General features: G+C 43.1%; 1 protein-coding gene across 1 annotated transcript; it reads left to right on the forward strand.

Moving 5' to 3' along the window:
• Positions 1-5,684: 5,684 nt before the first annotated feature.
• On the forward strand, positions 5,685-22,736 carry LOC121557236 (N-acylneuraminate cytidylyltransferase-like; the record flags this gene model as incomplete). The annotated part of the gene is made up of 7 exons (XM_045219678.1): positions 5,685-5,878; positions 12,686-12,841; positions 14,929-15,059; positions 15,429-15,523; positions 15,696-15,867; positions 18,429-18,594; positions 20,796-22,736. Coding segments are annotated over 7 exons (1,129 nt in total), but the record flags the coding sequence as incomplete, so codon positions are not given.
• Between the last annotated feature and the right edge of the window lie 1,423 nt (positions 22,737-24,159).

Here is a 24,159-nt window from a genome sequence, read left to right on the forward strand (position 1 = left end):
AGCGAAAAATACTTCAAAGTACTACTTAAGTAGTTTTTTTGGGTATCTGTACTTTACTTTACTATTTATATTTTATAATTTTTACTTCACTACATTCCTAAAGAAAATAATGTACTTTTTACTCCATACATTTTCCCTGACACCCAAAAGTACTCGTTACATTTTGAATGCTTAACAGGACAGGAAAATTGCCTAATTCACACACTTATCAAGAGAACATCCCTGGTCATCCCTACTGCCCCTGATCTGGCGGACTCACTAGACACGCATGCTTCGTTTGTAAAGATGTCTGAGTGTTGCAGTGTACCCCTGGCTGACAAACAAGAAAATGGCGCAGTCTGGTTTGCTTTATGTACTTTTGATACTTAGGTATATTTTAGCATTTACATTTACTTTTGATACTTAAGTACATTTAAAACCAAATACTTTAAAACTTTTACTCAAGTAGTATTTTACTGGGTGACTTTCACTTTTACTTGAGTCATTTTCTATTAAGGTATCTTTAGTATGACAACTGGGTACTTTTTCCACCACTGGATTTCATTTATCCTATTCATCAAATCCACAGTGTTTCTATGTCATAACTCCTTCCTACAGAGTATCACTCTGCACTGATAAATGCTTCATCTTAGCTTAGACAGAGTGTCAAAATGACAAACACAGGACGCAGAAGAAGCCTATTTCAGATTTTCTGTATATTTCTCCTATTGTTTGCTATAATCTCAGCTTCATATGCAGGCATTCCTGGTATATTCTTATCTCCTCTCAGCTTTCTAATGCTGTAGCGTCATGTTCTAGGCAGCTGACTCGCCCTAGGCCATGCAAATAGTCCTTCAATCATTTACCATGCGCTTCTGTTGCTCCCTGTTATTCCCTGTTAGTCTCTTTTCCTTCCTGTTCCTCCCTGTTCCTCCTCCCTGATCATCCCTGTTCCTCCTCCCTGTTCCTCCTCCCTGATCATCCCTGTTCCTCCCTGTTCCTCCTCCCTGTTCCTCCTCCCTGTTCCTCCTCCCTGATCATCCCTGTTCCTCCCTGTTCCTCCGCCCTGATCATCCCTGTTCCTCCCTGTTCCTCCCTGTTCCTTCCTGTTCCTCCTCCCTGATCATCCCTGTTCCTCCCTGTTCCTCCTCCCTGTTCCTCCTCCCTGTTCCTCCTCCCTGATCATCCCTGTTCCTCCCTGTTCCTCCGCCCTGATCATCCCTGTTCCTCCCTGTTCCTCCCTGTTCCTCCTCCCTGTTCCTCCTCCCTGTTCCTCCTCCCTGTTCCTCCCTGTTCCTCCTCCCTGTTCCTCCTTCCTGTTCCTCCCTGTTACTTCCTGTTCCTTCCTGTTCCTTCCTGTTCCTCCCTGTTCCTTCCTGTTCCTCCCTGTTCCTTCCTGTTTCTCCCTGTTCCTCCCTGTTCCTTCCTGTTTCTCCCTGTTCCTCCTGTTTCTCCCTGTTCCTCCCTGTTCCTTCCTGTTCCTCCCTGTTCCTCCTCCCTGATCATCCCTTTTCCTTCCTGTTCCTCCTTCCTGTTCCTTCCTGTTCCTCCCTGTTCCTTCCTGTTCCTCCCTGTTCCTTCCTGTTCCTCCGTGTTCCTCCCTGTTCCTTCCTGTTCCTTCCTGTTCCTCCTTCCTGTTCCTTCCTGTTCCTCCCTGTTCCTTCCTGTTCCTCCCTGTTCCTTCCTGTTCCTCCCTGTTCCTTCCTGTTCCTTCCTGTTCCTCCGTGTTCCTCCCTGTTCCTTCCTGTTCCTCCCTGTTCCTCCGTGTTCCTCCCTGTTCCTTCCTGTTCCTCCCTGTTCCTTCCTGTTTCTCCCTGTTCCTTCCTGTTCCTCCGTGTTCCTCCCTGTTCCTCCGTGTTCCTCCCTGTTCCTCCGTGTTCCTCCCTGTTCCTCCCTGTTCCTCCCTGTTCCTTCCTGTTCCTCCCTGTTCCTTCCTGTTCCTCCCTGTTCCTATAAAGGTTTGAGATAAACAAACACACACACATACACACACACATACTCTCGCCATCTCTCTCTCTCTCTCTCTCTCTCTCTCTCTCTCTCACTCTCTCTCTCCCTCTCTCTCCCCCCTCTCTCCCCCTCTCTCGCCCCCCCTCTCTCTCCCCCTCTCTCTCCCCCACTCTCGCATTCACCTAGTGTCGTATTGGGTGAATGCTGGCCATTATTGCTGATAAACAAAGGAGTCCGCTCATACTGAACTTTGATCATAAGGTTTATTCATATCACAAGCTTTCAGCATGAGCTTACAGGTGTCAAGATCACCCGGAGAACGGCATCCCCGATTGCAATGGCCGCTCTGCCCTCTCCTTCGTTTTTCCCCCAGTATATAATCTCCCCAAGATGCTCCCTCTACTGTCCAATCCCCTGTCTACAACACACTTCCTGTCTGTTGTATGTGGCGTTACACTAAAACATTCCCTCTTGATACTAAAATCAACATTCTTTCAGTTCCACTTAAAAACCATTAACAAAGACATAATCCTAATACACTACACTAGCTACAGTATATTTGTATTTATTAGGGATTCCCATTGGCAGCAGCTACTCTTCCTGGTGTCCAAACATATTAAAGCACTTACATTACATATAAAACAAAAGATAAAACAGTACATCATATAACATTATTACACAACTACATATCCACAATACTAAATGTTTAATACCACCATTGGAAGCGAACCACTCGATTTCGGTAGGCCGTACAGGCAAAACATGAGCCTATCACAATAATGAATTAAAATGTCAAGAAAACTGTAGGCTATTACACCATTATTTATCATTACCGTACGTTAAGATGCATGAAAAATGAGTGAATGGACCTGAAAACCGGGTGTTATAGCCGACACTCCAAAATGCTCCAAAATGGTTCGAGAAGAACACTGACATTTTGTCAAGACAGAGATGAGTGGCGGACACCAAGACGAGCGCGGACAGCAATGGAGCAATTAATTCTACCCCTACAGACAATCGCCAAATATCATTACACTTTTTTGGTGCTTTGTGTAACAGATGTCTCTCTTTCCATTCACCACTATGTTGTAGAAATTCAACACTAAGGACTCAAACTCAAAGTAAGTGAAGCAATCTTTATTTTCACGTCTGGAGAGGTTCACAAACTCAATACAAGCCTGATGAAACTCTCTGAAAAGGGCGTTCCCTTTCAGTCCGGTTATACTGCTACACAAACAAGTCATATAAGCATGGTTGCTTCCTGCATTGTGACTGACTGATACCACACCAGGCTTCTTACCTTGAAACTGAGATATTGTATCACTCCTTCTAGTTCCCAGAGCAATGTTCTGGGTATACTGCCAAGTTGCTTGTGAGTGATAGGGGTTTACTCCTGTGTGTAGTCAATCGGTCACTCACATGAACCCAACCAAGACAGGTTATTACAAAGCAGCATTGTGCTAAACATATGATCACACACACACAAGAACATTTCCATCACAACTGTTTGGAAGTTGGAAATATGTTGTGAGTGGATGAACGTGTGTAGGTAGCCTTGTAGAGGAGCCCTTTGAATATGATTGTTTGGCAATCAGATGAAAATATCATGACTGGTTGTGTTTATGCCACAATAAATGGTAATACATTTTAAAAGTCAAATGACACATCTTTATGACTAGGCCCACAACGATTCTATAAAATCAATAGGGATTCTAAATATAATTCTATGATTAGACCTCACGGCCGGCACCACCATTAGCCAGGATTAGGCAGCCACCTATAGAGGCAGTTTGACGAGGGCGGCATTTTCCGAGCTAAACTGACCATGACGCACCTCCAACAACACACAACATCTCACATTATTCTGCCTAACAATAATTACAACTTCTCTCACCCAGTGGCATGAGGGTTATTTAGGTGAGCGCTGATGCCGCCCCATGATAAGTAGTGCCCACTTTGCCAAAGGCAGGGGCGCAAAATATTTATCTTTCCATGCCCAGCGTGCCTCACCATAGTGCTGTTAGAGAGACGCAGTGCTGCCGCCCTCTGCCAGCGCTCCATCAAATGTATTTAACATACATGATGTAGCCTACAGTAGAAAGAGTAGTAGCCATACACTGGAGACCAAATGTATTACAATGTCATGAGACAGACACTTTTTAAAGCATTAACTTATTCATGAGGAGAGAGAGTTCAGTAGAAAGTCAACTAAAAAGGCAAGCGGGCAGACATCAGCTTTGGAGCGGCTGTGGCATAATCAGACAGAGGTGGACAGCAAATGAAGCTGAACGTAATTCATTTCAACAATTGTCTTCATTTTAATTTGACTTCACTAACAACAAGAGGGCTTTGTTGGAGACTATTTTCCTATTAATAAACAACAAGAGGTAGGCCTACCTGTTTGACAGACTCAGTTATGCTATCCATAGATTTATCAGTACAGCCAAATCCCCCAATACTGTCACCATGCACTCCTTAAATACCTCTGTGTCTGGGAAGGGCTTGGTGGGTTTGGTTAAAACCAGGGCTCACATTAAGTGAGGGTATGCTGTACCCTTTGTAAAGAAAAGGGGAAAAAGTTAGCTTTATATCTGTAATAAATAAATACAAAGTATTCAGATAATATAAAGCGTTCTATAGCAATGCTTAACTCCGTGATGCCTTATGCTAGAAACAAGTTTTAAAATTACCTCAAAAGACATGACTGATGCATAGGGGGATATATTGATTAGTCTCTATGACATTCTGAAGCTGAGCTGCGGCCTTCAATATTGGAGGAGACAAAAATGGACTTTGCTGTTCTGTCTCTATTAATTGATATTTTCACTTTCTGAAAAGAGAAGATGTTTAAACCCAGGCAGCTTTTAGGGAAGCAATTCTGTTGTTGAGTTAAGCAACAGATGAATAGCCAGCAGTTGAAGCTTACATTTTTCTACTTCGGTCTAGCCTCTGTCTGGATGGAAAGGTAACTTTTGAAAGTGCCATGCTTAGATTCATAGGGATGTCTAATATTTAATTAGTTGCAAACAGTAACCGCCTTCATTGCAAACAAGACACTCTGGTTTGACATTGGAGAAATATGGTAAGAATACCCATTTCTCTGTCCATTCTTCCCTGAAACTTCTATTTTCATTATCCACCTTTCTTTTGAAACTTTTTCAGAGTGACATTTTGTCTTGATTGCAAGCTGTTTTTTCCCAATCAACGCACAAAAAAAAAAAAAAAAAAAGACATTGGTGATTTTATCAGTGTAATCAGATTGAAAATATGAGGATATATTATTGACATTGTACTGATTTATATAGCCTAGCAACCAGATGTGTTAAAAAAAAGAAAATAATTTGTAGCATAGGCCTATGAATTGGTCTGCTATTATGTTCTGTTCTGCCGACTATTAGCTGAGAAAAAAACTGTCCCAAGGCCAAACCGATTGCCAACCCCTGCAGTACACTATTCTAGTTTAGGAGGAGGGTGGCAATTTGTTTTATTTACTTGCCTTGGGCAGCAGAACGTCCAGAGCTGGTCCTGTTAGGCCCATACATTGTTTTTGTACACGCACGTGCACACATAGGACGTTCCATACCGGGAAGAAATTAAATATATTATTAACTGTTGTTGTGTAAATATATAAACCAATGTCAGATTCTTATTGAGAGAGTTTGTCAAGAGTGAGGATGTTTGAAAGTTAGTGTACTGTCTCTGAATGAACCCCCTGGCTTGGGCTTGGCCACACAAGACTGATTGCACTGATGTAGCCTACTTGTTACAAAGCCTGAGGAATCAACTTCTTCCGTTCTTTCTCCCAGTGTGTGGGTATCAACTGACCATGATGACATTGAGAAGGTGGCCAAGGCATGGGGAGCTCAGGTTCACCGCAGGAGCCCAGAGGTGTCCAAAGACTCATCCAGCTCTCTGGACACAATCCAGGAATTCGCTAGATTAAACCCAGGTAGGGGTGAATCTCAATTGTATTTCCTTGATTCCTCATGTCCTCTCTCCTTGCCTCCTTCTCAAAATGCATTAGTGGAGGATATCTGAGTGGAGGAATCTGATCTTCTGCTCCATTGTGCTGTGACAAGGAGACAAGGAGACAAGGAGGGAGCCGTGAGGAATCAAGGAAATACAATTGAGATTCACTCTATGACATAGCAACAGGGAAGTGTCAACGTTGGTTATAGTTTATTGTGACAGAACCACACCCTCTTTTGTAATGACTGTTTGGCAGCGCTTTGTTATAGATGTCAGCCGTTAATGGAATATATGCAGAACATGTTTATCCACTAGCTAGACTAAGGATCTGGGCGGTATGTATCACGCATCTCAGAGTAGGAATACTGATCTAGGATCAGGTCCCCCTGTCCATGTAGTCTTATTCATTGTGATCTATGAGGCAAAACTGATCCTAAATCAGCACTCCAACTCCGAGACACTTGATACATACGACCTCCAGGGCCGCAGTGCCTGCTGCCGATATTCCTTCCTGCCTTTTAATCAGAGCCTGAGAACACCTGGCTGGGAAACCAGTTGTGTGGTCTGACTCACTACTCTCCAGCCAATCAGTGACAGTTATTGTCTAGGAGGTAGAATCAAAACCAGCAGGAGTGTGGATCTGGAGACCCTGAGTTGTACACCCCTGATCTTGATCACATGATCACATGATAAAGCTCACGTTGTTTTCTTTTAATTCAATTTCTAATACCATAACCCTAATCCCAACCCTTAGTAAATTGATGCATATCAATCAATCAATCAATCACATTTATTTATAAAGCATTACATTAGCAGATGTCACAAAGTGCTATACAGAAACCCAGCCTAAAACCCCAAAGAGCAAGCGATGCAGATATAGAAGCACGTCAAGTATAAACAGAGTTTCAGGTGATAGTTTGTTGATATTGTACTACAGCACTACAGAATCACTACAGAATCTCTGAGTTTGTCACGTGACTTCCGTCTCGCTTCCGCATTGTCTCCGTGCTGCTCTGCTGTTTGTTGCTACTTGGCTACCTGCCAAACTATTCACGTTTTACTTTTAATAAACGTTTAATCAATCTCTGTGTTCAACAAATTTACCAACTTTTTAGTTTTGTCCTCACTCATCTTTTTCGTTAAACTTTTTCACCCCGGACGTTTATCCCGAGACAGAAGAGTCATTTTCCTGTGCGTTCTAGCTGCCAACTTTACGTTATTTTCCTTTTTCCATCGCAACTTTTTTCCCTTATTCAACTTTTTCACTCCGGACGCTTTATCTGGACATGGTTCATCAACATCTTCAACAGCCGAAGCTAAGTAGTAACATTAACATGATGTCTTCTAATTGCAGTCGCTGTACTCATAATATACAGGAGAATTCTCGCCTTACGGCGAGAATAGCTGTGCTACAAGCCCAGCTTCAGACGCAATCGTTAGGCAAGGGTAATATCAGTGTAGGAAAGGAAGAAACAGCGTCTGTGCCACCAGTAAGTACAGACAGTAACGTTAGTATAAATCCCCCCCGCACAGTCCCCGCAGCCGGACAACTTTCTCATGGCTTCTGGAGGGAAATACTGTTGGAATGCTCAACCGGTGTCGCTCATTCAGCCGACAGAAACCTTCAACCGGTTTTCCCCATTATGTAGCGAGTCGGAGTCTGAGTCTGAGTCTTCTCTAGTCTCTACTCCTCCCGTTACGGGGTCTGAGACTCCGAAGGCTCCCACCATTAGCTCTGACAAATTGAAAACCCTAGTCATTGGCGACTCCATTACCCGCAGTATTAGACTTAAAACGAATCACCCAGCGATCATACACTGTTTACCAGGGGGCAGGGCTACCGACGTTAAGGCTAATCTAAAGATGGTGCTGGCTAAAGCTAAAACTGGCGAGTGTAGAGAGTATAGAGATATTGTTATCCACGTCGGCACCAACGATGTTAGGATGAAACAGTCAGAGGTCACCAAGTGCAACATAGCTTCAGCGTGTAAATCAGCTAGAAAGATGTGTCGGCATCGAGTAATTGTCTCTGGCCCCCTCCCAGTTAGGGGAAGTGATGAGCTCTACAGCAGAGTCTCAGCACTCAATCGCTGGTTGAAAACTGTTTTCTGCCCCTCCCAAAAGATAACATTTGTGGATAATTGGCCCTCTTTCTGGGACTCACCCACAAACAGGACCAAGCCTGACCTGCTGAGGAGTGACGGACTCCATCCTAGCCGGAGGGGTGCTCTCCTCTTATCTACCAACATAGATAGGGCTCTAACTCCTCTAGCCCCACAGTGAAATAGGGTGCAGGCCAGGCAGCAGGCTGTTAGCCAACCTGCCAGCTTAGTGGAGTCTGCCAATAGCATAGTCAGTGTAGTCAGCTCAGCCATACCCATTGAGACTGTGTCTGTGCCTCGACCTAGGTTGGGCAAAACTAAACATGGTGGTGTTCACCCTAGCAATCTTATTAGGATAAAGACCTCCTCCATTCCTGCCATTATTGAAAGAGATCGTGATACCTCACATCTCAAAATAGGGTTACTTAATGTTAGATCCCTCACTTCAAAGGCAGTCATAGTCAATGAACTAATCACTGATCATAATCTTGATGTGATTGGCCTGACTGAAACATGGCTTAAGCCTGATGAATTTGCTGTGTTAAATGAGGCCTCCCTCCTGGTTACACTAGTGACCATATTCCCCGTGCATCCCGCAAAGGCGGAGGTGTTGCTAACATTTACGATAGCAAATTTCAATTTACAAAAAAAAAATGGCGTTTTCATCTTTTGAGCTTCTAGTCATGAAATCTATGCAGCCTACTCAATCACTTTTTATAGCTACTGTTTACAGGCCTCCTGGGCCATATACAGCGTTCCTCTCTGAGTTTCCTGAATTCCTATCAGACCTTGTAGTCATAGCAGATCATATTCTAATTTTTGGTGATTTTAATATTCACATGGAGAAGTCCACAGACCCACTCCAAAAGTCTTTCGGAGCCATTATCGACTCAGTGGGTTTTGTCCAACATGTCTCTGGACCTACTCACTGCCACAGTCATACTCTGGACCTAGTTTTGTCCCATGGAATAAATGTTGTAGATCTTAATGTTTTTCCACAAAATCCTGGACTATCGGACCACCATTTTATTACGTTTGCAATCGCAACAAATAATCTGCTCAGACCCCAACCAAGGAGCATCAAAAGTCGTGCTATAAATTCTCAGACAACACAAAAATTCATTGATGCCCTTCCAGACTCCTTCTGCCTACCCAAGGACGTCAGAGGACAAAAATCAGTTAACCACTTAACTGAGGAACTCAATTTAACCTTGCGCAATACCCTAGATGCAGTTGCACCCCTAAAAACGAAAGACATTTGTCATAAGAAACTAGCTCCCTGGTATACAGAAAATACCCGAGCTTTGAAGCAAGCTTCCAGGAAATTGGAACGGAAATGGCGCCACACCAAACTGGAAGTCTTCCGACTAGCTTGGAAAGACAGTACCGTGCAGTACCGAAGAGCCCTCACTGCTGCTCGATCATCCTACTTTTCCAAATTAATCGAGGAAAATAAGAACAATCCAAAATTTCTTTTTGATACTGTTGCAAAGCTAACTAAAAAGCAGCATTCCCCAAGAGAGGATGGTTTTCACTTCAGCAGTGATAAATTCATGAACTTCTTTGAGGAAAAGATCATGACCATTAGAAAGCAAATTACGGACTCCTCTTTGAATCTGCGTATTCCTCCAGGGCTTAGCTGTCCTGGATCTGCACAGCTCTGCGAGGGCCTGGGATCGGGAGAGACACTTAAGTGTTTTAGTACTATATCTCTTGACACAATGATGAAAATAATCATGGCCTCTAAACCTTCAAGCTGCATACTGGATCCTATTCCTACTAAACTGCTGAAGGAGCTGCTTCCTGTGCTTGGCCCTCCTATGTTGAACATAATAAACAGCTCTCTATCCACCGGATGTGTACCAAACTCACTAAAAGTGGCAGTGATAAAGCCTCTCTTGAAAAAGCCAAACCTTGACCCGGAAAATATAAAAAACTATCGGCCTATATCGAATCTTCCATTCCTCTCAAAAATTTTAGAAAAAGCTGTTGCGCAGCAACTCACTGCCTTTCTGAAGACAAACAATGTATACGAAATGCTTCAGTCTGGTTTTAGACCCCATCATAGCACTGAGACTGCACTTGTGAAGGTGGTAAATGACCTTTAATGGCGTCAGACCGAGGCTCTGCATCTGTCCTCGTGCTACTAGACCTTAGTGCTGCCTTTGACACCATCGATCACCACATTCTTTTGGAGAGACTGGAAACCCAAATTGGTCTACACGGACAAGTTCTGGCCTGGTTTAGATCCTACCTGTCGGAAAGATATCAGTTTGTCTCTGTGAATGGTCTGTCCTCCGACAAATCAACTGTACATTTCGGTGTTCCTCAAGGTTCCGTTTAGGACCACTATTGTTTTCACTATATATTTTACCTCTTGGGGATGTTATTCGAAAACATAATGTTAACTTTCACTGCTATGCGGATGACACACAGCTGTACATTTCAATGAAGCATGGTGAAGCCCCCAAAATTGCCCTCGCTAGAAGCCTGTGTTTCAGACATAAGGAAGTGGATGGCTGAAAACTTTTTACTTTTAAACTCGGACAAAACAGAGATGCTTGTTCTAGGTCCCAAGAAACAAAGAGATCTTCTGTTAAATCTGACAATTCATCTTGATGGTTGTAAAGTCGTCTCAAATAAAACTGTGAAGGACCTAGGCGTTACTCTTGACCCTGATCTCTCTTTTGCGAACATATCAAGACTGTTTCAAGGACAGCTTTTTTCCATCTACGTAACATTGCAAAAATCAGAAATTTTCTGTCCAAAAATGATGCAGAAAAATTAATCCATGCATTTGTTACTTCTAGGTTAGACTACTGCAATGCTCTATTTTCCGGCTACCCGGATAAAGCACTAAATAAACTTCAGTTAGTGCTAAATACGGCTGCTAGAATCCTGACTAGAACCAAGAAATTTGATCATATTACTCCAGTGCTAGCTTCCCTACACTGGCTTCCTGTTAAGGCAAGGGCTGATTTCAAGGTTTTACTGTTAACCTATAAAAAGCGTTACATGGGCTTGCTCCTACCTATCTTTCCGAGTTGGTCCTGCCGTACATACCAATACGTGCGCTACGGTCACAAGACGCAGGCCTCCTAATTGTCCCTAGAATTTCTAAGCAAACAGCGGGAGGCAGGGCTTTCTCCTATAGATCTCCATTTTTATGGAACAGTCTGCCTACCCATGTGAGAGACGCAGACTCGGTCTCAACCTTTAAGTCTTTACTGAAGACTTATCTCTTCAGTAGGTCATATGATTGAGTGTAGTCTGGCCCAGGAGTGTGAAGGTGAACGGAAGGCTGGAGCAACGAACAGCCCTTGCTGTCTCTGCCGGGCCGGTTCCCCTCTCCACTGGGGTTCTCTGCCTCTAACCCTGTTGCAGGGGCTGAGTCACTGGCCTGCTGGTGCTCTTTCATGCCGTCCCTGGGGGTGCGTCACTTGAGTGGGTTGAGTTACTGACGTGATCTTCCTGTCTGGGTTGGCGCCCTCCCCCCTTGGTTTGTGCTGTGGTGGAGACCTCTGTGGGCTATACTCGGCCTTGTCTCAGGATTGTAAGTTGGTGGTTGGGGATATCCCTCTAGTGGTGCGGGGGCTGTGCTTTGGCGGAGTGGGTGGGGTTATATCCTTCCTGTTTGGCCCTGTCCGGGTTTCTTCGGATGGGGCCACAGTGTCTCCGGACCGCTCCTGTCTCAGCCTCCAGTATTTATGCTGCAGTAGTTTATGTGTCGGGGGGCTGGGGTTAGTTGGTTATACCTGGAGTACTTCTCCTGTCTTATCCAGTGTCCTGTGTGAATTTAAGTATGCTCTCTCTAATTCTCTCGTTCTCTCTTTCTCTCTGAGAACCTGAGCCCTAGGACCATACGTCAGGACTACCGGGCATGATGACACCTTGCTGTCCCCAGTCCGCCTGGCCTTGCTGCTATTCCAGTTTCAACTGTTCTGCCTGCGGCTACGAAACCCCTACCTGTCCCAGACCTGCTGTTTTCAACTCTAAATGATCGGCTATGAAAAGCCAACTGAGAGACCTGAGCCCTAGGACCATACGTCGGGACTACCGGCCGTGGTGACTCCTTGCTGTCCCCAGTCCGCCTGGCCTTGCTGCTATTCCAGTTTAAACTGTTCTGCCTGCGGTTATGGAACCCCTACCTGTCCCAGACCTGCTGTTTTAAACTCTAATGATCGGCTATGAAAAGCCAACTGAGATTTATTCCTGATTATTATTTGACCATGCTTGTCACTTATGAACATTTTTGAACATCTTGGCATGGTTCTGTTATAATCTCCACCCGGCACAGCCAGAAGAGGACTGGCCACCCCTCATAGCCTGGTTCCTCTCTAGGTTTCTTCCCTAGGTTTTGCCTTTCTAGGAGTTTTTCCTAGCCACCGTGCTTCTACACCTGCATTACTAGCTGTTTGGGGTTTTAGGCTGGGTTTCTGTACAGCACTTCGAGATATTAGCTGATGTAAGAAGGGCTATATAAAATAAAATTGATTGATTGATTGAGTGTGAGAGTGGCTGTAGACGAATCATGAATAGGGGCTATCCAAATAAAGTGGGACCTACTCCATAGCTACAGATGTCAACATAACCTTATAGATTTATTCATATGTCATCATATGTGACTACCTGATTTAAATAATGGATAATTCAAATATCTGTTGTGTTGTGTTGTCCTCCTCCAGAGGTGGATGTGATCTGTCACATCCAGGCCACGTCTCCCTGCCTGCACCCCTTCCACCTGAAGGAGGCCCTGGAGATGATCACCAATCAGGGCTTCACGTCCGTCTTCGCCGTGGCCCGACAACACCACTTCCGCTGGCAGGAGGTCAAGAAAGGAGGTACGGGATAGCCTTGTGTTGTGCTTAGGGCCTTACACATACAGTGCCTTGCAAAAGTATTCATCCCCCTTGGCGTTTTTCCTATTTTGTTGCATTACAACCTGTAATTTAAATGGATTTTTATTTGGATTTCATGTAATGGACAAAATAGTCGAAATTGGTGAAGTGAAATGAAAAAAATAACTTGTTTCAATAAATTATACAAAATAAATAACTGAAAAGTTCCCCTAAATAAGATCTGGTGCAACCAATTACTTTCAGAAGTCACATAATTAGTTAAATAAAGTCCACCTGTGTGCAATCTAAGTGTCACATGATCTGTCACATGATCTCAGTATATATACACCTGTTCTATCCGAAACTTTGAACATCCCACGGAGCACCATTTTAAATCCATTATTAAAAATGGAAAGAATATGGCACCACAACAAACCTGCCAAGAGAGGGCCGCCCACCAAAACTCATGGACCAGGCAAGGAGGGCATTAATCAGAGAGGCAACAAAGAGACCAAAGATAACCCTGAAGGAGCTGCAAAGCTCCACAGTGGAGATTGGAGTATCTGTCCATAGGACCACTTTAAGCCGTACACTCCACAGAGCTGGGCTTTTACGGAATAGTGGCCAGAAAAAAGCCATTGCTTAAAGAAAAAAAGTTTGGTGTTCGCCAAAAGGCATGTGGGAGACTCCCCAAACATATGGAAGAAGGTACTCTGGTCAGATGAGACTAAAATTGAGCTTTTTGGCCATCAAGGAAAATGCTATGTCTGGCGCAAACCCAACACCTCTCATCACCCCGAGAACACCATCCCCACAGTGAAGCATGGTGGTGGCATCATCATGCTGTAGGGATGTTTTTCATCGGCAGGGACTGGGAAACTGGTCAGAATTGAAGGAATGATGGATGGCGCTAAATACAGGGAAATACTTGAGGGAAACCTGTTTCAGTCTTCAAGAGATTTGAGACTGGGACGGAGGTTCACCTTCCAGCAGGACAATGACCCTAAGCATACTGCTAAAGCAACACTTGAGTGGTTTAAGGGGAAACATTTAAATGTCTCGGGATTTGCCTAGTCAAAACCCAGACCTCAATCCAATTGAGAATCTGTGGTATGACTTAAAGATTGCTGTACACCAGCAGAACCCATCCAACTTGAAGGAGCTGGAACAGTTTTGCCTTGAAGAATGGGCAAAAATCCCAGTGGCTAGATGTGCCAAGCTTTTAGAGACATACCCCAAGAGACTTGCAGCTGTAATTGCTGTAAAAGGTGGCTCTACAAAGTATTGACTTTGGGGGGGGGTGAATAGTTATGCACACTCAAGTTTTCCGTTTTTTTGTCTTATTTCTTGTTTGTTTCACACATTTTTTTATTTTGCATCTTCAAAGTGGTAGGCATGTTGTGTAAATCAAATGATACAAATCCCCAAAAAATCAATTTTAATTCCAGGTTGTAAGGCAACAAAATAGGAAAAATGCCAAGGGGGTTGAATACTTTCGCAAGCCACTGTATTATCAGTTAACTGGAGAGGTTCCAACAAACTTAATGTACAATGTACAGGTCTGTCAGGAGCTCTGAAGGGTCAGTCCCTACAGTTGTCCTTTATACCGCTGCACAAACAAGTTTCCTAAGCATGACTAAGCAGACACAGATACAAGGAATTAGTATCAGGGTGGGAGAACGAGTGAGGCTATTATCTTGTATCTAGTTCCTCTTCTGCTTGACCGGCACCCTGTGAACGAACCACAAGCACATCGCAACTTAATAACAGAAAACAACAATTCTCATTGTCAGACAGTTTACAGAACATGCAAAACTTGAGAAAGAACACAATGTGTCCACATATAACATTTTCCACTACACTGTGCCTGAGGAAAAACTGTCCCTCATTTAATAAGTAGGGTCAGGAGTTTTTCCTGACTACGAGACCAGAGCCAGGAAAAACTCTAGTGCCCTAGATATTTTGTGTTTGAAAATACCTACCCATCATATATTTTTGTAAGATGCTATTGCTCAATGATAATGAATTATAGTAGTCTGGTTTCTAGTTATAACCTATAACATTTATTATGTGTTCTCTCTCCTCTTCAGGTAGTGTAGCCACCCAGCCTCTCAACCTAGACCCGTCTAACAGGCCCCGGAGACAGGACTGGGATGGAGAGCTGTGTGAGAACGGATCTTTCTACATTTATACCAGAGTAACGATAGAGAAAGGCCTGCAGGTAACTGACACTATACCCCATCAGGGCCCATATTCACAAAGCGTTTCAGGATAGGAGTGTTGGTCTAGGATCAGTTTTCCCTTTTCAATCATTATGAATACGTCTATATGGACATGGAGGACCTGATCCTAGATCAGAACTCCTACTCTGAGACACAGGCCCTGATGTGTTTGTCTGATGCTCGTGGTGAACCCGATTTCCCTCAGGGGATCAATAAAGTTTATTCATTCAGTGGACGTGCGCTTGTCTAGAAACAAAATACACACTGAGAGATGGACTGATCTGTGATACTACTAGATATTCTGTTGTCAACTGGTGTTGATTTGAATGCTAATAGAAATGCCCTTTCTCTTGTGTTGTCTTTCTCAGGGGGGAAAGTGGGCTTACTATGAGATGCTGCCAGAGTACAGTGTGGATATTGATGTTGATATCGACTGGCCCGTGGCAGAACAGAGAGTACTGAGGTAGTCTGAAATCACTGACCTAGAGCTTCAAGTTCTCTCTCTGAAAATGTTTACTTGAATGCTATTTGAATGCACTTTAAATTCGATTTTGTGGTAAAGCAACACAATGCTGTAACACAGAGGAGTGATTCTCCAAATGTATTTCCCTGTGTGTTGTGTTGTTCCTCTCCAGGTTTGGTTACTTTGGCCTGGACAAGCCTGAGGTGGTGCGTCTGCTGCTGTGTAACATCTCAGGCTGTCTGACTGATGGCCGCGTCCTCATCTCTGTCTCTGGAGAGGAGATGGTCTCAGTCAACACTAGAGATACCATGGGTATCCGCATGCTGCAGAGAGAGGGGGTGGAGGTACAATACAGAACATTTCAATGGTTTATTTCACAAATTCGACATTACAAAGTATCAATGGCAACTGATGCTGAAGTATGACACAATTCACATAAATACACTATGCACAAGAAAATCATCAACACAATAAAAAACGACAACTTCAAAATAAATATATTTTGGAAAATCTTCAGTTCTAAGGGTAAGACAGAAGTGGTAGTCCCTAGCTCACTGGTTAAGCAGCCTAGTCTTGTACATTGCATTCAGAAAGTATTCAGACCCCTTGACTTTTTCCACATTTTGTTAGGTTAGACTTATTCTAAAATGGATTAAATAGTTGATTTCCCTTCAATCTACACTCAGTACCCCATAATGACAAAGCAAAAACAGGTTTTTAGAATTTTTAGCAGATATATACAAAATAGAAAACAGAAATATCACATTTACGTAAGTATTCAGACCATGTACTCAGTACTTTGTTGAAGCACCTTTGGCAGCAGTTACAGCCTTGAGTCTTCTTGGGTATGACACTACAAGCTTGGCACACCTGTATTTGGGGAGTTTCTCCCATTCATCTCTGCAGATCCTCTCAAGCTCTGTCAGGTTGGATGGGGAGCGTCGCTGCACAGCTATCTTCAGGTCTCTCCAGAGATGTTAGATTGGGTTGAAGTCCGGGCTCTGGCTGGGCCACTCAAGGAAATTCAGAGACTTGTCCCGAAGCCACTCCTGCATTGTCTTGGCTGTGTGCTTAGGGCCGTTGTCCTGTTGGAAGGTGAACATTCGCCCCAGTCTGAAGTTCTGAGCGCTCTGGAGCAGGTTTTCATCAAGGATCTCTCTGCACTTTGCTCCGTTCATATTTCCCTGCATCCTGACTAATCTCCCTGTCATTGAAAAACATCCCCACAGCATGATGCTGCCACCACCATGCTTCACTGTAGGGATGGTGCCAGGTTTCCTCCAGACGTGACGCTTGGCATTCAGGCCAAAGAGTTCAATCTTGGTTTCATCAGACCAGAGAATCTTGTTTAGGTGCCTTTCGGAAAACTCCAAGTGGGCTGTCATGTGCCTTTTACTGAAGAGTGTCTTCCGTCTGGCCACTCTACAATAAAGGCCTGATTGGTGGAGTGCTGCAGAGATGGTTGTCCTTCTGGAAGGTTCTCCCATCTCCACAGAAGAACTTCGGAGCTCTGTCAGAATAACCATCTGGTTTTTGGTCACCTCCCTGACCAAGGCCCTTCTACCCAGATTGCTCAGTTTGGCCAGGCGTACAGCTCTAGGAAGAGTCTTGGTGGTTCCAAACTTCCATTTAACAATGATGGAGACCACTGTGTTCCTGGGGACCTTCAATGCTGCAGACATTTTTTGGCACCCTTGCCCAGATCTGTACCTCGACACAATCCTGTCTCGGGAGCTCTACGGACAATTCCTTTGACCTCATGGCTTGTTTTTTGCTCTGACATGCACTGTCAACTGTGGGACCTTATATAGACAGGTGTGTCTCTTTCCAAATCATGTCCAATCAATTGAATTGACGATTGAATTGACGTCAGGTGGACTCCAATCAAGTTGTAGAAACATCAAGGATGATCAATGGAAACAGGATGCACCTGAGCTCAATTTGAGTCTCATAGCAAAGGGTCTGAATACTTACATAAATAAGGTCTCTTTTTTATTTGTAATAAATTTGCTAAAATTTCGAAAAACCTTTTTTTGTTTTGTCATTATGGGGTATTGTGTGTAGATTGATGAGGAAAATGTTTAATTTAATAAATTTTAGAATAAGGCTATAACGTAACAAAATGTGGAAAAAGGGAAGGGGTCTGAATACTTTCCGAATGCACTGTAAATCCAATCCACCAACTGCAGTTTAATAACCAAAATAAAAATAAATCAAACTCAAGGTGTCATGTCATAGCTGACACACCATTCTTTCTGGGCAGTGACAGTTAACCTCACATAACATGTTCAACTTGAAGCAGCATTAAGCTACTATAAAATCTCAAAAGAAAAGCATTAATCCAATCATTTTACATTTGTCATTTAGCCAGAGCGATTTACTGGAGCAATTAGGGTTAAGTGCCTTGGTCAAGGGCACATTGACAGATTTTTCACCTAGTCCGCTCGGGGATTCGGACCAGCGACCTTTTGGTTACTGGCTCAACGCTCTTAGCTGCTAGGCTACCTGGCTTCCCTTGTTTTGGCGTTGTGGCAGTATTAAAGATACATGAAGTTAGGTAAAACCAGTTAGGTTTGCTTCGCTAAGCTCTTAACAGAACAGGATGTTTCACACCGTCTGCTCCTGTATATCTAGATTTAGGCCATACCTTATCACTCAAACCACCGCCCATTAAACACACACACATAGGCTACTATTTACTTTAACTGTCATATGACATTATTTGTTTGAGTTTCCTCATACCCTCTAAGGTCACATCTCAAATGACATCCTTATTCACATTATTGACCCGAACCGTACTGTGCTGGCTAGGCTATTTTCTTCTCCCACTGTTGGTTCCAGAAACTATGGTGGATGCGTAACCAGACCGTCTCAGAATTAAAACTGTATTTTGTCTCTCCTCCAGGTGATCTTGATCTCCTCCAGTGAGGACCCCCAGACCAAGGCCCTGGCTGACAAGCTGTCCCAGAGGACAGGCTGCGAGGTCAGGCAGCTGGGCAAGGACATCCAAGGTGAGGTCAAAGCCATGATTGACGACAGGGATCTGGACTGGAAGGAGGTCGCCTATATGGGTAAACTCACTATTCTTTTCATTTAACAATTTACTACTACTGTTACTATTACGAATACTACTACTACTACTAATGCATTTTAGTTATATAGCACAGTTTTTAAATATAATGGAATCTCAAGGTTCTTAACCTTCTATTTTGAGTAATACTTGTGTGTTCATGTCAATCAAAACGTATGAAGATCTTTATTTGGAGCCCTTCTGAGATGGAAAGGTAGAATAGGCTAGATATCTCTCAGGAATGTGACCGTAGCAGGGGTGTTTGATAACCACGTATCAATGAAACTCAGACAGTAAATGTCAACAGTGAAGTTTGAACCAGTTGAACCTGCAGATTGAACTTGATTGTAATTGGCATGGTAAAACACTCAAATCAAATCGTGAAATGCTTACTTACAAGCCCTTAACCAACAATGCAGTTTTAAGAAAAATAAGTGTTAAGTAAAAAATAGATAAGTTAAAAATAATTAAAGAGCAGCAGTAAAATAACAGTAGCGAGGCTATATACAGGGGGTACCGGTACAGAGTCAATGTGCGGGGGCACCGGTTAGTCGAGATAATTGAGGTAATATGTACATGTAGGTAGAGTTAAAGTGACTATGCGTAGATAATAAACAGAGAGTATCAGCAGCGTAAAATAGGGGCCTTGTGAATGTTGACCTGTTTAAAGGTCGTGATCGCACAGTCATCCGGAACAGCTGATGCTCTCATGCATGCTTCAGTGTTGCTTGCCTCGAAGTGAGCATAGATTTAATTTAGATCGTCTGGTAGGCTCGTTTCAATGGGCAGCTCGCGGCTGTGCTTCCCTTTGTAGTCTGTAATAGTTTGCAAGCCCTGACACATCCGACGAGCGTCGGAGCCGGTGTAGTACGACTCAATCTTAGTCCTGTATTGACGCTTTGCCTGTTTGATGGTTCGTCGGAGGGCATAGCGGGATTTCTAATAAGCGTCCAGGTTAGAGCCCCGCTCCTTGAAAGCAGCAGCTCTACCCTTTAGCTAAGTGCGGATGTTGCCTGTAATCCATGGCTTCTGGTTGGGGTATGTACGTACGGTCACTGTGGGGACGACGTCATCGATGCACTTATTGATGAAGCCAGTGACTGATGTGGTGTACTCCTCAATGCCATCGGAAGAATCCCGGAACATATTCCAGTCTGTGCTAGCAAAACAGTCCTGTAGCTTAGCATCTGCATCATCTGACCACTTCTTTATTGACAGAGTCACTGGTGCTTCCTGCTTTAGTTTTTGCTTGTAAGCAGGAATCAGGAGGATAGAGTTATGGTCAGATTTGCCAAATGGAGGGCGAGGGAGAGCGCAATGCCCTGTTATGGAACAGTATCTCCTCATTCACTGTTTCACCCCTCCATTTCTCTCTCTTCTCAACCCTTCATCTCGCTCTCCAAACACCCCTCCATCTCTCTCCTCTCATCCCTCTGTTCTCTCATGCCAGGAAGTGATTGTAAGTTCTTCACTGATTAAATAACTTGCATGATTAAATAGCTCCTCTATTAGTAAGGGGAGACAGGGGGAAACTGTCTGATTAAATAGCTCCTCTATTAGTAAGGGGAGACAGGGGAAAACTGTCTGATTAAATAGCTCCTCTATTAGTAAGGGGAGACAGGGGGAAACTGTCTGATTTAAATAGCTCCTCTCTTAGTAAGGGGAGACAGGGGGAAACTGTCTGATTAAATAGCTCCTCTATTAGTAAGGGGAGACAGGGGAAAACTGTCTGATTTAAATAGCTCCTCTATTAGTAAGGGGAGACAGGGGAAAACTGTCTGATTAAATAGTTCCTCTATTAGTAAGGGGAGACAGGTTTGGTTTAGTGCTCATTTGTAAAGAGTGTCTCTATTTTCCCTCTGCTTGTATGCTAGGCTACCACTGCAGAAAACTACTGGAATTGTTCATTAATTTGCATGCCACTGCCAGTCACTGAATATTTATGGTTAAGGTGAGAAGGGAGGTGCCAGCAGTCAAATCCTGGAGAATTTGGGATAGAATTTCAAATTAATCAATTTCTAAAAAGAAAATCGTTTTTTTTATGATTCTCTTAAATCATGTCATATTTTTGCATGTTTTTTTTATGTTATGTTTTTGCAACATACTAATTAATCATCCTAAAAATACTTCCAGAACCACCTAATGGATACTTTTTAATAGGAAAATGTACTCATCTCAACCATCCATCTCTCCCTCCTACAGGTAATGATGCACCAGATGTTGACTGTCTGAACCTGGCTGGGCTGAGTGCAGTACCCCGGGACGCCCCAGTGGTGGCGATCAACGCTGCTAAATACTCCTGCCACAGTGCTGCAGGGCTGGGGGCTGTGAGGGAGTTTGCTGAACACATCCTGCTGCTGAAGAAGAAGGCCAAGTCTCAGATGGAACAGTACCGCATACACAGAAATACATTCTAAACTCTAGAATGTCTTCTACAGTCACAGAGATCCATTCTAAACTCTAGAATGTCTTCTAAAGTCACAGAGATCCATTCTAAACTCTAGAATGTCTTCTACAGTCACAGAGATCCATTCTAAACTCTAGAATGTATTCTACAGTCACAGAGATCCATTCTAAACTCTAGAATGTCTTCTACAGTCACAGAGATCCATTCTAAACTCTAGAATGTCTTCTAAAGTCACAGAGATCCATTCTAAACTCTAGAATGTCTTCTACAGTCACAGAGATCCATTCTAAACTCTAGAATGTCTTCTACAGTCACAGAGATCCATTCTAAACTCTAGAATGTCTTCTACAGTCACAGAGATCCATTCTAAACTCTAGAATGTCTTCTACAGTCACAGATATCCATTCTAAACTCTAGAATGTCTTCTACAGTCACAGAGATCCATTCTAAACTCTAGAATGTCTTCTACAGTCACAGAGATCCATTCTAATCTCTAGAATGTCTTCTAAAGTCACAGAGATCCATTCTAAACTCTAGAATGTCTTCTACAGTCACAGAGATCCATTCTAAACTCTAGAATGTATTCTACAGTCACAGAGATCCATTCTAAACTCTAGAGTGTGTTCTACAGTCACAGAGATCCATTCTAAACTCTAGAATGTCTTCTACAGTCACAGAGATCCATTCTAAACTCTAGAATGTCTTCTAAAGTCACAGAGATCCATTCTAAACTCTAGAATGTGTTCTACAGTCACAGAGATCCATTCTAAACTCTAGAATGTCTTCTACAGTCACAGAGATCCATTCTAAACTCTAGAATGTGTTCTAAAGTCAGAGAGATCCATTCTAAACTCTAGAATGTGTTCTACAGTCACAGAGATCCATTCTAAACTCTAGAATGTGTTCTAAAGCAGGGATGGGCAAACCTTTTGGCTTGAGGGCCGAACATATTTTTGGGGGACCGATTTGTTTTGTCGAAATCTATTTAAGGGCCAGAAAAAGGGCAGTTATTTTAAAATATATAGGTCCATTATAATATCTACATACTTTCTATCTAGTTTTAGACATTCATGGATTGTTTTTTACCCATAATAATCATTTCCCGCCAAAAAACATTCTCATTCTAAACCTCACATGTAAACTGGAAGAGTTGCATTCTCAATCGCATAGTCCTCGCATCCTCTCTCCTCGTCTCCTTCTCTTCCCTCTGACCTTCTCCTCCAATGGATTTTGAGAAGGAGACGAGGAGAGAGGACGCGAGGAGTATACAATTGAGAACTTTCCCTTGTCAATCATTGTCATGTAAAAAAAAAAGGAGTTGACAAGAGAGCAGTAACAGACCGGCACTCAGGTTATTGCATTCTAGATTGCATTCTATCAATCAGACAAACTCTCTGAACTCATGCCTGGGCCAAACATTAGGCAAAGTGACAATACAGCTTATTGACATCTCTCTACTTTCTCTGGAGTTCTAGAATGAAGTATATTTACTCACTTTCATGTACTTAGCTCAGGCTGAAATGTTTTTTACAGGTTGTCAGATCGATGTAGTTTGGGTTTTTATATCACTACAGGTTGTGTTGACAAATACAGTCAGTACTTTTTTAAAATGTCTTTGTTTTAATGAAATGAAGTATATAGACTGAGTTTGCAAACCATTATGAACACTCTTTCCATGACATAGACTGACCAGGTGACAGCTATGATCCCTTATTGATGTCACTTGTTAAACCCACTTCAATCAGTGTAGATGAAGGGGAGGAGACAGCTTAAAGAATGATTTTTAAGCCTTGAGACAACTGAGACATGGATTGTGTATGGGTGCCTTTCAGAGGGTGAATGGGCAAGATAAAATATTTAAGTGCCTTTGAACAGGGTATGGTAGTAGGTGCCAGGCGCACTGATTGTGTCAAGAACAGCACCGCTGCTGGGATTTTCACGCTCAACCGTTTCCTGTGTGTATCAAGAATGGTCCACCAACTTGACACAACTGTCTGAAGCATTGGAGTCAACATGGGCCAGCATCCTTGTGGAACGACTTTGACACCTTGTAGAGCCCATGCCCTGACGAATTGAGGGTAAAATAGGGGGGGCGTATCACTATATTAGGAAGGTGTTCTTAATGTTTTGTACACTCAGTGTGTGTATATATATATATATATATATGAGGCCTTTAATCAGATTGTGATTGTTTTATAATGTATGTTCTTTAACTGTTTTAGAAGTAGTAGGACATTGGTTTGAGTTGCTTTGAAATTCTTGTTGGTTTTATTGTTTATTACTGTACTGTATTTTCTTGCAGTTTGTTTGTTAAATGTTATATGATGTTCTCATAAATGAAAAGAAGACTAGATAAATATATTGTGGCATGGAGTCATAATCTGGTGGGACAGTTGACATACACCTTTTTACCACCAGAGGACAGCCTAACGCCTCAGTTAAAGGAAAGACAGGGCTCTCAGTTGCATACTCCTCAATACCTCTCTCCTCGTCTCCTTGCCAAAACCCATTGGATAAGAAAGCCAGAAGACCCACCCCTCTAACCTTCTCCTCCAATGGATTTTGAGAAGGAGATGAGAGCGAACGCAAGGAGTATGGAATTGAAATCTTCCCAGGGATCACAAAATGCCCCTGGTCATTAGTGAGTTTTAATCATAATGGGTATAATTAAATATCCACAGTATGGGCCCATAGGGCTCTGGTCAAAAGTAGTGCACTATGTAGGGAATAGGGTGCCAAATGGGACATGGACACTGGGTATGTAACTTAGCTCACCCATTATGCTGTATGAATTCACTGGTCATTTTCCAGGAACTGACACTAGAGGGCAGTAGAGACAACAAAGTAAAGTCAGACTGAGGAGGAGAAAGGTGATGGAGAGACAGGTCAGGACATCATAGCTTTACCCACACTCAGACAAGGACTCAATCAGACATAATAGATAGAGCTGGTTCATACATGATAGAGAGACCTGAGTCATACATGATAGAGAGACCTGAGTCATATGTGATAGAGAGAGCGGAGTCATACATGATAGAGAGAGCTGAGTCATACATGACAGAGAGAGCTGAGTCATACATGATAGAGAGAGCTGAGTCATACATGATAGAGAGAGCTGAGTCATACATGATACCGAGAGCTGGGTCATACATGATAGAG

The sequence above is a fragment of the Coregonus clupeaformis genome, unplaced genomic scaffold, assembly GCF_020615455.1.
Source record: "Coregonus clupeaformis isolate EN_2021a unplaced genomic scaffold, ASM2061545v1 scaf2614, whole genome shotgun sequence".
Classification (NCBI taxonomy): Eukaryota; Metazoa; Chordata; class Actinopteri; order Salmoniformes; family Salmonidae; genus Coregonus; species Coregonus clupeaformis.